This window comes from Strix aluco, chromosome 5 (genome assembly GCF_031877795.1).
Source record: "Strix aluco isolate bStrAlu1 chromosome 5, bStrAlu1.hap1, whole genome shotgun sequence".
Lineage (NCBI taxonomy): Eukaryota > Metazoa > Chordata > Aves > Strigiformes > Strigidae > Strix > Strix aluco.
Genome location: NC_133935.1, coordinates 88571809 through 88589032, shown reverse-complemented (window position 1 = coordinate 88589032; position 17224 = coordinate 88571809). Strand labels below are relative to the sequence as shown.

Genomic DNA, 17224 nt, shown 5'->3' with positions numbered 1-17224 from the left:
AGTCCTGACCCGTCACCGCCTTGAGCCACAAAGCCAGCAGCTTTCTTCAGCGTGAAGAATTGAGGATTTTGGCACAAGAAGCCATGGGATGGAGAATTTCTTACATTGAATCATGTCAGCTGCAACACGAAGGCACCGGCTACGTACAGAGGCAAACACCTGGCAAAGGTGCTGACGGCCGAGGCCAGGGCTTTGCAGGCTGCCAGGCCCGGCCTGGGCAAAGACTAAACAGGGGCGAGCGAAAGCACCGTCCGGGCTGGCAGGAGAGCACCGGCCCCTTCGGCGCCGCTGCCAGGAGCCAGAGGGCTGCAGGAAGCCCCCTGAGCCCCCCTGCGGGCCCAGCAGCCCCCCGGGGTGTGTGGGGGGAAGAAACCCGCAGGTTTGTGCAGGCAGCACCCTGCCTGTGCCCGCCGCCTGCCTGCTCAGCCCTGCCTGCGCCGGGGCCCAAGTGTGAGCGAAGCCGCCCCGCTCACCGAGCAGAGGGGGGGACGCAGTACGGCGGGGGCTGCGCGTGTCCTGCAGGATGGAGGAATCCACCACCGGCACATGAATTTTGAGCTTTTATTGATAGTTGGAATTTACAGCCTAAAACTGACAACATAGAGAGATGCAGACTTTTTTTTTTTCTTTTTCTTTTTTCTTTCTTTTTTTTTTTTTTTTGTTTTGTACAAAAACAAAAACCAAAATAACCAAAAGCCACCAGCATCAGATTTACAATATAAAAGTTTTGACAGTAGAGAGACTAAAGTACATCTGGAATTACTCAGAAAAATAAACAGGGAAAAAAGGCAGTAATTTAAAATTTGTCCCTCATATATACACATAGATACACAGACATTGCTTACAAAGACCCGGTTTCAACATTTAAGGGCAGTAGGCATCATGAGAAAAAAAGGCTCCCCTACGTCATTGCACTAAATTAATTAACCCAGGTGGGCACCCCCCTTTGCCACCCCTTCCTGGCTTGGAGGAAAGGCCACGGGAAGCTGGGACGGGATTTCCCCAGGCCCGGGCTCAGCGAGGACCCTCCCCACACCAGCCACACTCCCGCTGCGGCCGCGGCAGCAGCCCCAGGGCTCCGTCCGTGCAGGCGAGTGTTTCTTATTGCTATACAGAGTGCATCTCACCTACCAGCCACCCGTCTACGCGGTGGGATTTTTTAAAGGCAGAGATTCAGCCCCTAACTCTTGCTTTTCTGGCCAGGCCACCCGGGCGCCTGCACACAAACCCTGCCCCGAGCCGTGGGACCCTCCCGACAGCGCTCAAGGGGCCAGCGGCAGATTTTCAGGGGCACTGGAAACGCCACGCCTGGATTTTCAGCAGAGCGGGTGCAGAGCTACGCTGAAAAGTTGGTACCCAGAGGTGAGCCCGAGCACTGCAAAATCCAGCTGTCAAACGCCTTCGTGCCCCAGCCCCGCTCTGCCCACGGCTGCAGCGCCTTCGCCCCGCTTGGACTTAAAGCGTCTCCCGTGCCAGGGCCCGGGGAGGTTTCACCCCACGTCCCGGACTTGAGCTCTACCTCGGTGGGGACACAGGGACCGCAGGTGGCCGTCCCCACCGTCTTCTCCCAAAATGAGTGGCCGCAGTGAAGAGCAAAGCCCGGGAGCGGGGCCCGGCCGTGGGCGCCCTGGGAGGGTCCCGCACCCGCCCCCCCCCCCCCGCCGGAGCTCTGCTCCCCTCAGATGAACCTGCCAGCTCTCAGGCTCCGACCAGCATCGCAGCGTCACCACAGCCTCCCGCTTCTCCTGGAGATGAGTAATCTTTTAAAAAAAACCACCCACAATTGTTTTGGCATTTTGGGTCCTTTGGCCTAAGGTGGCAACTGGTGGATTTTCTAGGGCAGACAGGCCTTAAATAAGTGGTTTGTGCTAACAGTCAAAAAGCCAAACGTTTCCAATCGCCTCAAGTCTAAACTGCAGCCTAATGCCAAACAGGAAAGAAACCGCTGGAGGTTACGGAAAAGCCCCGGAGAAGCAACTCCGGAAGCTCCAATTCAACAGACCGTGGACCAAGATCGGGTGGCAAAGAATATTTAATATTCTGATTACTTTAAATATGCTAAGTGCAAATTAACTGGTTAAACGGTGGTGTCCTGTTGAGTTAGGGAAATCAGAGCCTAAAAAGGAAGTTTCTGTTTGTCCGAGCAGATAGACCCTATAGTAAAAAATATCATTAGAACCATGGATATTTCATGTGCAATAATACCTATTACCCACCCCATGTAGAACACGTGTGCGTGCGTGTGTACATGTATGTACAAGCACACGGATGTACACATGCGTGCGTGACGACTGCCTTAAGCACTGCCGAACTGATCTAGTGCCAGTACTCGGGTTGCGTTAAAGAAAAGGTTTACAAAAGATCAGATCAAGAAAAAGGTTTCTATAAAACTTTACATCTCAACTGAAGCTGCTCAGCTAAATTTTAAACACTGTCAAAACCCGGTTTGGATACAAAAGGCAAAGACAGAAACAGACAAGGAATAAAAGTTAAAAATCAACGACCTTCTTTTCCATGAGCCTCACTGAGAAAAACGCCAAAATGAAAAACACTCTTGAGCATTTTTTTTTTTTCTTTTTTCAGTCTGAAAACACAGCTTTACCTACCTAGAGAAAATGGCAACAAGTATAAAACAGTATTTTATTTTGAACTGAAAAGCCCCTACCACGTCATTCCGGTCTCACGCCTCAGGCCAGGGGACGTGAGTCCCCAGTGAGTCCTGCCCTCCCCAAACCTTCCTCCATGTGCCCCGTACCTTGGATTTTTGTGTTTGTACCAATGAACAAGCCGTTTTAGAAGGTGCACACTTACTAATCAAGAAGTTATATGCAAACCCAAAAAGCTCTGAGAAAAATAGGTTTAAGGTAAATTTAGAAATATATATATATATATATATATATAAATAGTCCCTATATACATTAACAACCGAAGATGAAGAGCGAAGGGAGGGAATGAAGAGCCAAGGACGTGCAAACCCAGCACTCTCCGGCCAGCAGCTCCCTGCACCCCCCCGGGCTCTGCTCCTGCCCGGCCCAGCGCAGCCCCCGCCCCCTCACAACCCCAACTGCCTTTTATCAGGCACAACCTTCTGCAAGCGGAGGAGAGCTGATGCTTTGAGAAGAATTTACAAAAATACAGGAAAAAGATTTCAGGCACAGCAAGCAAATGGAAGTGTATTTCTCGCTTCTAAATCTGCTCTTTAAATCACCAACAAGGCCGGCAGAAGAAATAATTTTCTTCCTTGAAATCCCAACAATTCTTTTAAAAACCACAAGGTCTCATCTGTTCTCTTCTGTCCCGTGGTCTGAGCCCACCAGTCCCGGGTCGCTGACCTCCTCAGCCAAGCAGGAAACCAACCAGGAGAGTTAATGCTCCCGTGGACACTGTCAAAATCTCTACACCCAGCGGGGTGGGGGTGCTCACCTGATATTTCCACACTGGCCATTAAGTCCGTCCGCAGCGACCGCCGCAAGGGCTCTGGGCCGCTCCGACACCAACACGCCGCCTTCCCCGTGCGCCAGCCCTGGGGGAAGCCTCACTCAGCCGCCGCCTTTGCTTCCAGGTCCGGTTTTAAGGGTGGATTAAGCCTACGTACGCCAAGCCAGCACATCAACTCAAGCCCTGAGCCCCTCCCCGGGGCTCCCTGCCCGCCCCAGCTCCGCCAGCCCAGCCGAGCACACCTCGGGAAACCGCAGGAGGACGACAGCAGGTTTTTACGCCCAACCCGAGCTGAGCACGAACGAGCTGGTAAGCCCAGACCAGCAAGGCCCGTGCTGGCAGGTTGTGGTGGGTCGGGGCAGCTCTTGGCCAAGGATGGGCCGTGTCACACCGGTGACACCAGCGCCAGGGCCGCCCCGTCAGCGACCTGCCGACAAGCGAGGGCTTCGCTAAGCCCAGATCCTTCTCCCTCCCAGGGCACCTGGTAGCTACAGCATCAGAAAACCTTCAGAAATTCGGATTTTGGCGAAGACCTGCGTCTCCCAGGATGTGAGAGGCTGCGGATTTGCAGGGTCCCACCGAGGGGCAACGCTCCGTAAATACAGCCCCAAACCGCCCAGCTGGCTCGTGGCAAACTCAACGGCCGGAGCAAGGTCCAGCTCGAGCGCGCACCAGTTTAACACAGAATGTTTTAATGGTTCCATTATTTTCAGTTACACTGGTATCGTGCTGCTACGAAAGGCAGGGGCAGTTCTAAAAGGGGGAAGGCTTGTCAGCAGCTTCTCGGGTATTTCTCAGTGACTGTTTTGCAGAAAAATTGCTTTTCATTCAAAAAACAAAATTCGGATGAGGAATATTTATATTTCATAAGGGGAAGATATTTACATGCCCATATTGACAAATGAGGTTTTAATTTAAATTACACGTTAAATAATAAAATATATATTAAATATTAGTTATATTTAAACACAAAATTACGTATAATCAATTTCTTAGGTGCTTTTAAGCATAATTTAACACTTGGAGGACAAATTCAATGTACATTTTTCAGCTGGAGATCAGTAAAACATTCTGAATAGACAGCAGGACGTACACCAGATTTACCTTCACTACTCCCCGCTCAGCGCTCTGCCGCACTAGCCACCACCGCTGCCTCGTTTCTACAATCCTTTCAAAAAAAGGAGCCTGTTCTCCTCGTCCTCACCAGCAACCCCCGGAACCTTCCGCGTGGAGACGGCGATTCCCTCCCCTCTGCCACCCTCCCGACGCCCCGCGCGCCACCAGCGCAGCCGCTCGCTGGGGGTCGGCCCTCAAACTGCCTCCGCGACCCGACTGCCTGCCGAAGCCCCCGCGGAAGGGGAAGGGGCCCTCACTGCGGCCCCCCCGGGACGAGGGGCTCGCCCAGGAGCTCGCTGCAGCCAGGACGCTCGGCCGTGGCGCCAGGGGCGGTACCAAGCGGCGCAGGCAGCCGTGAGGTTGGGGAGGCGCAGGAGGAAGGAAGAGCAAAAGGAACAGAAATACCTTTTGTTGGGGTCTGGATGGATGTAAGGCACTCGAACAGTGGGGGATTTGAAAATCGCTGTTATTATTATTATTACAGCGTGGGATCCTTCCGCGCATCACGTTCTCTTGCCCTGCTTCCTGGCTATCTGGAGATGAAACGTGACTTGGTTCCAACGCTGGAATGAGAAGAAATTACTCCTTTCAACTAAAACAAAGGCACTGGTGTTTTTGTATCTGGGATTTTTATTGCTGACTGTTGTTTTGCCCTAGAGACAGTTTGCTCCTCCAAGGGCACTCGGTCATCAGCTGGAACACAACGAGGGTGAGCTCCCCGCTGGAGCGAGGACGGGGTCTGGGATGGGATGGGGACAGCACGGCGAAGGGGGGGGCCAAACCCGACCCCAGCACGGCCGAGCAGGTGACCGCGACCTCCAACCCCGCGGGAGGTTCCTGTCGGTGCCACGAATGCACCCCGGCACGAGGACACCGCCGCACGTACTGGGGGGAGGAGGCGCTCCGGCCCCTGGCCCCCGGGACAGACCATTTCAGGGAAGGCAGCCCAGGGAAGGGTGGTCTTGTGGATTTGTACCGTAGAGGTGAAGGAGAAAAGAGTGAGAAATGAGACCAACTGAGATCACACACAGAGAATAGGCTCTATCCCAGCCGGGAGCTGGGATCTACGCAAGCACAAGCGCCTTTTCGCGGCGAAGTCTGAGCAGATGCACTGACAGAGGCAGAAGGGTTGTTCAGGGGTTCACAAGGGAACCAGCAGGAGTGACGGATGTGACAAATGGAAATCAATTACAAATTAATAGGATACATGTCACAAGAAGAGAAGTTTCTGCAAGGAAACAAAGGAGTCCCCAGTACTTTGAACCCTCCCACCCCATGCTTTGGCCAACTTGTTTTAAGAAAGAAAGAAAAGTCTGTTCAAAGTCTCAGGCAAAAAGAAAACAGTGCTTTGAAAGTGACTGTGAAGATATTCTTTACAGAGATAATGTTTCTACTTCATCCGTAGGAACTGAATGCTGAATTAACTATCACAATTTACTGTGTTAATTTACTAAATACTTTTAACTTCTAACGTTCTCATGTAACATGCATATTTTCATGTGATCCATATGTTACAGCCAAAATTTACATAAATTCAGAGCGTGAGGTAATTAATGGTTTTCTTTACGTTCTTGGGTTCCGAAGGAGTAAGAATGCAGAACTTTACATGTGTACCAATACACTTTAAGGCAAGTTTCGTGCCCGGGGTTACGCCAACCGGTACCGGCCTGCTCAGAAAACCAACAAAGCCCCCAACAAGGCCCGTCCCTGCTCCCCGCGGCGCTTTGCCTGGTCGCCCTTTGAAGGCTTCGAGCGGACGCACCTGGAGAGGCGGCAACGTCTGACCTTGGGGGAGAAGAGAAAACATGATTTTCTGCATAAAGCCGTTTTTCCAGATTGTCCTGGCAAGTCAGTCACGGTTTGGTGCCTAAGCCTTAGTCTGAAGATGAGATGAGCAGGGAAAGAAAGTTTCGGCGCAAAGTCACCACCAACACGAGGACCGTGGAACCGGCCGCTGCTCCCGGCACAGCAGCACAGCCCTCCCCTCGCCCAGCCCCCGGGGCCGGGAGCGCCCCGGTGACTCTCCAACACCCATTTAAGTCCCCGCGGACACAGAGACGCGGCTCCGCAGGCGCTCGGCCGCGTTGGCAGCAGGACGGAGCAAGGCCAGGACCCGGCTCTGGCTGGCTCAGACGCAACGTTCAGCGTTTTGGCAACGGATTTTCTGTGGGCTGACCAGTGAGTGAGAAATAGTTTCACGCTGTACACGACGAGCAGCTTTCAATTAACATTTGCTGTGCCTGTAGTTAATTACATCTTAAATTTAGTTCCATTAATGATCTGGCCTGGGAGACGCTTTCGCAGCGTCTGGCAATGGCATGCTTCACCGCAGAAGACAAGCTTACTCAAAATCCACCAACAGTGGGAGATTCTCTACAGCATTTCCAGAATTCCTAGAAAGTTCTGAAAAACTAGCTATGAGCATCAAAATTACACGATAAAAGATTTTTCATAGTTTACATCTGTCCAAACAATTTGAGCAAATAAAAAATAGATGGGGAAGGATTTGTCCTTTATAAAAGCCCCCCAACTTCAGGGAGAGAAAAAGGATTCTTCTCTCCTGATCAGCATCAAATATAAAAATACATTTTACATATAGGCATATTTCACTAACGTTTTTATATTTATGTTGTGAAAGGTGACAGCTAACAGTCACTAGGAAATACAGTTAATTTTTGTACAAAAACAAACAGGGAGGTCGGACTGGTCACCACAATGCCCTTCTAGTAATGAGGTAAGTGAGTTTTAGATGAGATAAGCTAACATACAGGAGCCAAATTGGTTATTTTCTGCATTCAAATTTGTCAGAAAGTTCGTATGTAAATGTACACAGGAAAACGCCTGCTTAGGTTTACTTGGAACTTCCTACCAGCTGGCACGTTGTCAGCAGCTACCACGGAGGGAAACCATTATCAAAAATCCCCTTCTCACCCCAAACGAACCAGCGCTCACTATCAAGTCAGAAACTTTAGCCAGTGTGAAACCAACAGGAATTGTATCAAACCCATTTTCCAAAGAATCTTAAAGTTTCACTGAACTGAATTTTAAAGATGGTCTAAAAAGTACCTCTAAGTTGTCCATTTCTGCTACCCAAGACCTATAAAAATAACAAATGAAGCGTAATTCTGGAAACAAGCTAAGGCACTGTCTGTAACTAAACTAAGAATGTGTGGTTCCCCTGACCGGAAAGACTTATTTTTTGCAAGTTGTCATGCAAAGGTAAAATTATTACTTCAAACTTCATCCCGAATTATTTTAAAAATCAGTAATAATGTAAAACCTGTGCTTAGAGTTCCCCGTGCACATGAGATTCTGGGCTCTGCTCTGACTCGGTGAACACACTGGTGCAACCTCACCGGGAAATGATACTTTATTCTAAATGTCTCTTTCTAAGATCGAACGTACAAGCGGGTTTGGGTTGTTCTCGAGTTTGGGACTCTTTTTTGCTCAAAAAAAAATGTTTCTTGCTTTGGTGGAGAAACTAACAATGTAGATATCTTCTATCCACAAAACAAAGACTGCGAAGACGACACAGTTATTAAGAAAAGGGGAAAAGAAGTCACAAAGTCAGTCTTAGTGCATCTTACAAAGGTTGCACCATCCGTTTCCAGACCCCAGAGCTCTCCCCTCGTGTGCCGGGTGCCAGCAGCGAGGTATTCGGCGCCTGCAGACACAACCGAGCTCTACTCGGGCTCCGCTTTCTGAGGACACAGGCTCTGAGGGGGCTGATCCGAAAAGAAAGAGGTACCTGTCGCAACTGCAAAGCGCCACAAACCCGGGTTTAACCTCAGCAAAGGAAAAAATCCTGCTGCCACCTGAACAGTAAGCTATTGAATCAAACAGAGAACAGTTACAAATAAATGCCTAAGCCCTAGATTGTTTAAAGACACATATTGCTGCACTCAATGTCAATACACTCAGGAGCCTCTAAAGCCAAGGTTTTAGTTTAATTAGCTTTCAGAGAGCCTTCAGCTCTTCCCTGCCCACATTGCTCTTGAAAATAAACCTAAATCCCTCCAAGCCTGGCGTTACCCATATTACACCCAACCATACTCTGGATTACATGGTGGTTTGAGTAATAAGGCTTGAACAAATCCTTTTCCACCCTGATTAGGGAAACCATGCAAGTTAGGCCAAGGCTAGAAAAGAAAGAAGCAGTAGCACGAGATGCGCTAAGGAGCGAGGTAACAGTAATGCAAAACGTACTCTGCAAGGACAGTAAAACCACCCAGAAATGGGCAGCACCACCAATTTACAGTTACAAGGCTACTGTGAATTTTCCGTGTACAGTGCTAAATGCAACGTGTCCTAGTTGAAGCCAATTAACAGTAAGCGCCCGAACGCCACGTCGTGAGGATGGAGACACCCAAGTACAGCTCTCCGTTCTTCTTCAGTTCTTTCCTACGCATCAAATTTGGGGCTTTTTTTTTTGTTGGTTTTTTTTTTTTTTTTAAGTAAAGCCCCCATACCATGCAATCTGAACAGAAAGCTGTAAGATACTCATGCTGAGAGAGTTGGGGGGTTCAGCTGGAGAAGAGAAGGCTCCGGGGAGACCTTAGAGCGGCCTCCCAGGACTGAAAGGGGCTACAGGAAAGGGGGGAGGGACTCGTCATCAGGGGGGAGGGATAGGACGAGGGGGAACGGGTTTAAACTGACAGAGGGGAGATTTAGATGAGATCTAAGGGAGAAATTGTTCCCTGTGAGGGGGGTGAGGCCCTGGCACAGGTTGCCCAGAGAAGCTGTGGCTGCCCCCTCCCTGGAAGGGTCCAAGGCCAGGTTGGACGGGGCTTTGGGCAACCTGGGCTAGTGGAAGGTGTCCCTGCCCGGGGCAGGGGGGTGGGAACTGGATGGGCTTTAACGTCCCTTCAACCCGAACCATTTGACAATTCCATGATATGATTCCACAGACAAGGGGCTATTTTTCACCCACTTTTTCACTTGGTGTTTAATGGCCCATGATGCCCACACCAGAGAACTCCCCTGCGCCGCAGGCCAACAGCCACGCTCCTGGATCATGAACCTGCATCGTACTGCACAACCCTTTCTGCATTTCCCCTACTGAGTGCTCTCCCCTAGCATGCAGGGACTGGGATAAGACTAAGAAATTGAATTTCACTTCAGGGAGAAGCATCTTCACGTTCTATTTTAAAGCTGGGCTTGGCAAAAGAGCATGTAAGTGCATTACACTTGCCTTGTGGGAGCTCGCAACCGGAGATAGACACTTTCAGAACAATGGAGTATGTGGCAGAACAGGATTTCAGAGAACTGATGCCAGGGGAAAAAAGCCCAACAAACAAAACAATCAGCACGCCATTGTTTCATTTTGTCTCTTTTTTCTAACGACAGCAAAATCTGTAACAACAAAATCAATTGTATGTAATTTCTGAATATGATTCAGGGTGAGATTGTTGCTTTGGGGAGAGCAAGAGGAGAAGAAAACCTGTTCTTTAAGTGACTGAAAATTGCAAGATAAGCTGCTACATGGCATCAAAAAAGACTGCACAAATCCTGAATGATCTTATTTATCAAGTATAATTCATCTGGCAGCCAGGATGCAGGGCTCTCTCAGGAAGCCTCAGTGGACAAACTGCACGGTCAGTACCAGAGTACTTCAAGAATTTGTTGCACCTCTTCCACCACGACCGACAAACCGCTTTGGCCGTCAACACTGGCAGAGACTGGGGGCCTCTGCCATAGAGCAGCTGTTTCCCCTACGAGATAAACCGAACAACCGCAGAAAGCGAGGCTCGCTCAGCTTTACTGTGATTATCACTGCAGTAAGACAGTGCTTAGCACAACAGAAGGCAAAGTCTAAAAAAACCTTATTATTAAATCCTGACGAAAACACTACGGAAGGCAGTTAAGAGGGTCAGACAAGAAGCCCAAAGAAAGAGGTGTGAAAACCAAAAGCCCTAGGACGGGGCTCCAGAGCCCCAGGCTGTATTCTCAGGCACAGCTCGAACTGGGCAGGAGGGAAATGGTCTTTTCCAACCCAAATGATTCTACGATTTGATGAAATCAAGGCGCTTTGTGGCTGGAAGGATTAAGCTGAGGCTGAAGCACTAAGGAGCACGTGGTGTAAACCTTTAGTGAGCGGCAGTAAGATCTGCTGGAAGTTATGCCACTGATAAACAATGATTTCAACTACAGCTCAATGGCTAATTTTTGGAAAAATGATTTGGGGATGCCAGTAAACAATAAAGCCATTTAATTTTTTTTCCTTTAGGTATGTTATTTAGGAACGTCCCCTAACTTTCATCCACCTTGCACGGCGCACCACACCAAAAACCTTTCTACTGGCAAACTGGGATGCCTGAGCCTTTTTGAATAGATGCTGAGGGGAACACTGTGAGTGGTTGGTTTTTGTTTTCTTATTTTTCTTTTTTTTTTAAAGTTTGTGTACCCATTCTGCTTGCCAGCTGCAGCTCTCTAAAAATGCAGTAAGGGCAGCAAAGCCTTGGGACGCTCATGAAACCGATATCAGGCTTTGCTGAGGACACATTATCCAGATGAGTAACTGGGATTTTATCTGCCATAACTGTTATGACTCAAGAGATGAAGCAATAAATTATATTTGTGTGTGGGAAAATTTTGTTAGAAGACTGGTAAAACTGTGGAATAAACTACAGTCATGTTCCTTGATCACTTTCCTTCAACGGACTGTCTCACCTAAACTTTCATTTGAAGCTGGTGGACACAGTTTTAGAGAGGACCTGATGTCTTTGGGACAGCAAGGGAACTCAAACCGCCCTGCCCCGGTTTGAAGAGGGTATGTAACCGCCCACCTGCCCCCAGCGCTGTTGTCCCTGCTCCCAGCATTAAAAGCCTGCAGTGAGCAACAAAAATAATGAATGCCAACCACTTGAGCGTTTATCTGCTCACATCTCCATGGCTCCAAACTAGTTACGCTTGATCTCTCTGCAGCGCCGGGGTCTGTCGGACTGGAAGCCCCACAGCCGTGCTCCCCCCGTTTAACCCCCAGGCACCCAACCCAGGACGTGGACACCTGAGCACCAGGCCCTGAACGGCCGCATCATCCAAAGGAGCGTATTTTTTCCCACAATCCACCCAGCCAGAGACAAATGTGCTACAATTCAAGAATTATTTAACGTGGGCTGAACTTACCCCTTTTTTAGCTGCTAATTGTGCAGAAAAGGCCCCCTCCCCTCCCAGCGCGAAAGCGCAGAGGCAAGGCTCCGCAGCAGCCAGACGCCAGCAACTCCAGCGGGATCACGGGACAAGCTGCTGCTCTCCTGTAATCCACCGTTTCACCGGCCAAGCTGGGCAAACCCCCTGAGCCGGAACGTTCCAGCAGAACCGTCTTCCCCAGTACGGTCGCCTTGCTGGTTTTGGTCTTGTACAACAAATGTTTGTTGATGACTTGTTATTGATGGCAGAGCTGTACATAAGACAGGAAAGTTAGGCTTCCTGTGCTCCCAGTGTTTGCTTCACCAGGCTGCGCACGATATCCAGCTGTGTGTGTATAAATATACATGAAATAATACATATTGCAAATATATATCTATATACACACTCATCAGTATACATACTCAAACCTAAAATTATATATACCATATTGATACGGACAGGTTCAAAATACTGCACATCAACGAGGAAGGACAGCGCTGAGCTCACTTCTGTTTAGTCCCCACTGCTTTCTGACCAAGTATCTAAGCAAGCAAGTATCTAAGAGGGGTTTTTGAATGGGCGTAGCTGGGTTAAGTCAATCCACGTGCAGCAGAGCTTCCCTCGAGTACGTGGCTTACTCAGTGAGGAGGCAACCCAGCACTCCAGCAGCCAGCGAGCCCCGCGGTGCCCCCACGAGCCGCTGGCAGTGCACAGGGCAGGGCCGGACCGCTGGGAAGGGTTTGGCCAAGTCACCGCCCGCCAGGCCAGGCCCAGGGGTCGCCTAAAAGCAGAAAGCAGAGCCCGGCTGCCCTGCAGAGCATGGGGCAACACCTGGGCCGGCGCAGCGGGAAGCTCAAACACCAGGGACCAAGAGAGGCCACGGACAGTGGGACCCTCCAACCTCTGCGTATCCACTGACTCCAGGTAGAGGGGAAGCTCAGACTTACAAAGAGAAAGGAATTTATGCGCGGTTTACCTATAAAATCATTTCAAGCCAGGCAAGGAAACCACCACCTGACTCTGGATCTGTTCTGAACCGCAAACTCCCACATACCGAGCATGAGGAACTTTTTCTAGACCAGCTGGTTGGTTGGTGTGAAGCCAGCCACCACGGGAGCAACGAGGTACAATTCAGAGCTTAAATCCCAAATGCGGAGGAATCATTCACTGTCACAACAGCAAGAGAGCTTGTGCATTTCTACACATCTAATTAACTACCGGTAAAATGTCTTATCACAGAAGTAACTGGACACAAGTAACCAAATTAATAACCCAAGATAACGAGTCTCCCAGCAACTACACTGTGTTTTTAGATCTTCTCACTGGATATATTTAAATACATTATTAAAGCTTTCATTTAAATTTATAGACTCAAAGCCAAAAGCTAACAAACGGCAAGTTGAGAATCTGCAACGAAAGGCACAGACAGACACGTCCTGGCGTATCTCTCCGAAGCGTTTCAGGATGTTATTGCTGCCAGCTGCTCCGTATCACTTTGCAGGGGGAGGTTACTGCTCCCCAGACCAAGGCGTCACGAACAGATCGGGCGGGTACAGCCGACCAGCACGGCTCGAGGTGACGCAAGGTGACCCCTGTCTATGACCTAACCTAGAGCAAAGATCATTTATCTGTTTAACGAGGAGGCTGAAAACGTATCAAGCCAGAAGGATGATCAAATTGTGCCTGCTGCGGACATTTCCCCTTAATCTCTTGATCCTAAATGGACTTGGTCATAATTGTAGCATGGTGGAGCCTGCAAGCACCACGGTCAAGAACCGTGAATGAGACTGGAAGAGAACTACTGCCATCACCTGGGATTTAACGGGACCAAGGCCCAGTCATGGTCTTCAACCAGCTGCTGGAATAAGCTGCACCAATGTTGTATTAAATGAATGATTTTTCCATTTTCATAGTATTGGTTTTGGGTCTTTAAAGAATGCCCTAAGAAAATCTGATTTTCAGAAAAACTCTAGCACCAATCCTCTGAAAATTAAGACTTTAATGTATCTCCAATTAGGAACTCAAAACCACCACTAATCGTTTCTGATAATCCTGGCTAAGAGTGGGATTGATCTCCAAAGAGCAAGCAGGGTAACCAAAGCAGAAAGTGAGATTTTTTTTTTCCTCCCAGCACAATGTAACTTTAAATTATTTATTTTAAATTACAAGGAGTGAGTGAGAAGACTTCCAGAACAACAGTACTGTGCCATGAAAGCACCTGCTTACCGAGTAATTGCAGCTGAGAGAAATCACAGCTATGTCAGCAGCATACAAGTGGCCCCCAACCCTAGCAGGCAGCTCCCAAGCTGCACACAGTAACCTCAGCCTGCCTTCTGTACCGCCACCTCCAGATCTGGTATTCCAGCAAAGCAAATCCGCATTTTCCCTAAGAGCAAAAATGAAAGTACGTTATCTTTGGGCACACAAGGATAACCTCGTGCTGCGGGTACGTCACCGTCGGATACTGATCCAGCAGAACAGACTGACTCTAGCAGTGAAAACGTTTTGTTCATCTCACTCCCCCTGCCCCCCCCCCACCCCGACACCACCTCTCAATACAGTTAAGAAAATTTCATATGCACTACATACATATCACAGTTAAAAATAAAGTATTTTTTAAAAAGACTGAAGTCTGGCTAGGATGCCTTTGCTCATAACAACAGATCTGTGTGAGGTACTTTTTCATACTCACAGGGTAAAGTCCCTCGTTATGCACAAGTGAGAATATATCTGAAAATAAGCTATTTGGCTACCTATGTGTCAAGCTTCATGCTTTTATTCCAAAGTGAATGATTTTCCAGCTTAGGTCTTGGACTAATAAAATAAGCGGCATTTAACATCTGACAGGTGGGTTTCAGCATACAGCTTACACACAAAAGCGGGCCCAGCTCTGGATCTAGACTACAGGGGGTAGAGAATAAGCACTGGAGCACTGGTCGTGGCCATCTGCTCTCCCCAGCCTGAGCCTGCTTCTGCAAGTGGCCCAACATCTACACCCGTATGATCTATGTGCACAAGTCCGGTCTGGGAACAAGCTCAATGCAGAGGCCAGCACCGCTCCGTGCAGACCCGCGTCTGAAACGGGGACAGTCTGTACAGGAGTAGGTCCTTCAGCCTACGCGGAAGATCCTCTGTTCCAGAGTCAAGTACACACCTTCAACTGACCTTGCTCCCAGGCAGTCTGAAGCGCAGTCCGGTTCTCCGTACTGTTTTACTCTACTACCCCAAGGCAGCGGTACATGTGTCGTTCCCCCCCCCCCCCCCCCCCCCCAAACTTCTCCGTGACCGACTACCTGGGGAGTAACAGCAGGAGTCCTGTGCTGGGGCCATTTCACTCTCCAATGTTGTCACTAGGTACAAAGTGCAAAAGTGTTGCTGTTCCTGCATCCATTAAAAACTTTAAAAACAGAACAAAACGAACAGAAAAGGATTTCCATAATAATTTGAAAATACATTAGTCTCCAAAAAGCCAGCAAACACCTGATAACCTGTTTGTGCCATATCTGCTCTCGCTCCTGCACGGCAGCAGTCCAGTGAATCATGAGCCTCTCAGCTGGCAAACACCACGCTACCTTCTCGGCATACTCTCCAGCCAACGGAGGATGACATCCAGGGAGTTGAGTTCTGATGGCTCGGACAGGAGAGGCCAATGGCTAACTGCCCCACGAACCAGCAGTGAACTGCCACGTCTCCAGAGGGGAGAGCACTGAGCAATTCACCCCAACACAGAGACTTCCCATTTCTCAAAGACAGTTCAGCATCACAGCAAATTAGCTACTTGGCCTCTGGCTTGGGACAATGCCAACGACTTCCCTCCCACCCCATGAAAATGTAACATAAAATCCCTCCCTGCTTCATCCCATTTAAAGTGTTTGCATCTTTTCCTCCTATGAAATGTTTCTGATAAGGCTTTATTGCTATACAAAAGCGGTGCAAATGCTGCCCAAAGACAGCTCCATCAGGAACTTTGGTCACACGACTGCGGGACTCTTGTGCACTGTCCAAGTCCCAGCGTTAGACCTGCTACCTTTCTGAAGAGAAGCTGAATACTGTGTGCAATAACACTAAGAAAATAGGACTGAACCCCAAATACAAAACAAAAACAAGGGAGAGAGGGAAGGGGACAAGGAACTAAAATTAGGCAGAAGGCTTGCTCGGGAAGAACCCCATCATTCCTGTGATGACTAACTGATCAATGCTACATTTAGACAATGCAAGTGTCTTTCAGAACAGATTGTTGGTGTTGAAACTGCATGTCTGGTCCTGAATGCCAGCTCTCTCATCAATGCAGCATTTATTAAAAAATAAAATTAAAATGAAAAAAAAAAAATTGACAAATTGCATCACCAGGTAGCAGCCTGGCCTGGATCACACACGTCCCATTGCATCCGTTTCATCAAGCGGGGCCATTTAATGTGGCTTCAGCACAGGGCAAGACTTCTTCTTTCCTAAGGAGAAACCCAAAGAGGAGTATTAGAAACCTGGAACGCCTGGAACATACTCGCTCCTGAAGCCGACTTTCATCCTGGTTGGAAACTTTCCTCTTTGGTAGTATCTGAGCCATCCTTCTTCTGTTTTTGTTTCTTCTGCCTGCTAAAACATTATTCGCTTCCTAATGAGAATCTCCTCCAAGTCCTTTACAAAACACTACATTTGGAAATCAAAATAGAAACTGAGAAGTCAGCTTTGACCGTTGATTACACAACACTAATTAATTTATTGAACCAGAAGTTTGCGACACAACTGCCAGGGTCCTGACTCCACCAGACGGAGGTGGCCTGATCAGCCTCACCTGGGGCCTCCCCCCCAGCCCCGGAGCGGGATTTAGGTCTCTGCCGGAGCCCGGCTGCCCGCTCGGCTTCGCCCCTTCCTGCCGCAGCCCTGCCGACTCGACTCCCCGCCTCGCCCCTGGACGTGGCCACTGACAGCAGCTGCCTGGGGTCTCAGGGTTTTTGCCCCCCCTGGCTCAGCTCCCTGCACCCACTGGTGCACCCAGGGCCCTGACAGCACCTGGGGCGCGGCGGTGAGAACAACGACCGATGGGATACCTGACTTCCTCCCCAGTGCGAGTTACACCAGCACTAGAATTGTGTGAGGTGGTGTAAATGCTGGGCTCAGACACACAAAGGCAGTGGCTGTACCGGGGAGGTGAGAGGCCACAGTGCCGGGAGCCGGGACAGGCTGTAATGGAGCGGAGCCGATCGGTTGCATGAAGCTCAAAGTGCTGGTTAGAACTTCCTCCTCCCACCAAAGGTGCCTCACAGAAGAAATTCCCGTAGGATGGCCCAGATGCATGGCTTCAGCTAAGCACCACGTCTGAGATTTAATCTAACAGCAAGTTTGCTCCGGGAGGATCGAGCCACCCAGGAGAGGCTGTCTTAGCCCAGGAAGAGCAGAGGCACCTCGTTATGGATACACATCTCTCTGGCCAAAAACAGGAGCCAGAGCAAAGCTGTGGAGGTGACAGCACTAGATCTGCAGAAGGATTGGTTTCCATATTAAAAAAGACCTAAACTGTCACATTCACAAAAAATCATTAATA

The 17224-nt window shown here is 49.3% G+C and overlaps 1 protein-coding gene across 8 annotated transcripts in view; it reads right to left on the bottom strand.

Moving 5' to 3' along the window:
* Nucleotides 1-547: 547 nt before the first annotated feature.
* The window catches only part of PPP6R2 (protein phosphatase 6 regulatory subunit 2), a 125538-nt gene continuing 108861 nt past the window's right edge, over nt 548-17224 (bottom strand). For 7 of the 8 annotated variants that reach the window (XM_074828164.1, XM_074828168.1, XM_074828167.1 and 4 more), the window contains one exon: nt 548-16130. In XM_074828164.1, coding sequence (XP_074684265.1) covers nt 16079-16130 — 52 coding nt within the window. In that variant the 3' untranslated portion in view covers nt 548-16078. The remainder of the gene's footprint in view (nt 16131-17224) is intronic. The other variant, XR_012623685.1, reaches the window with a different exon arrangement.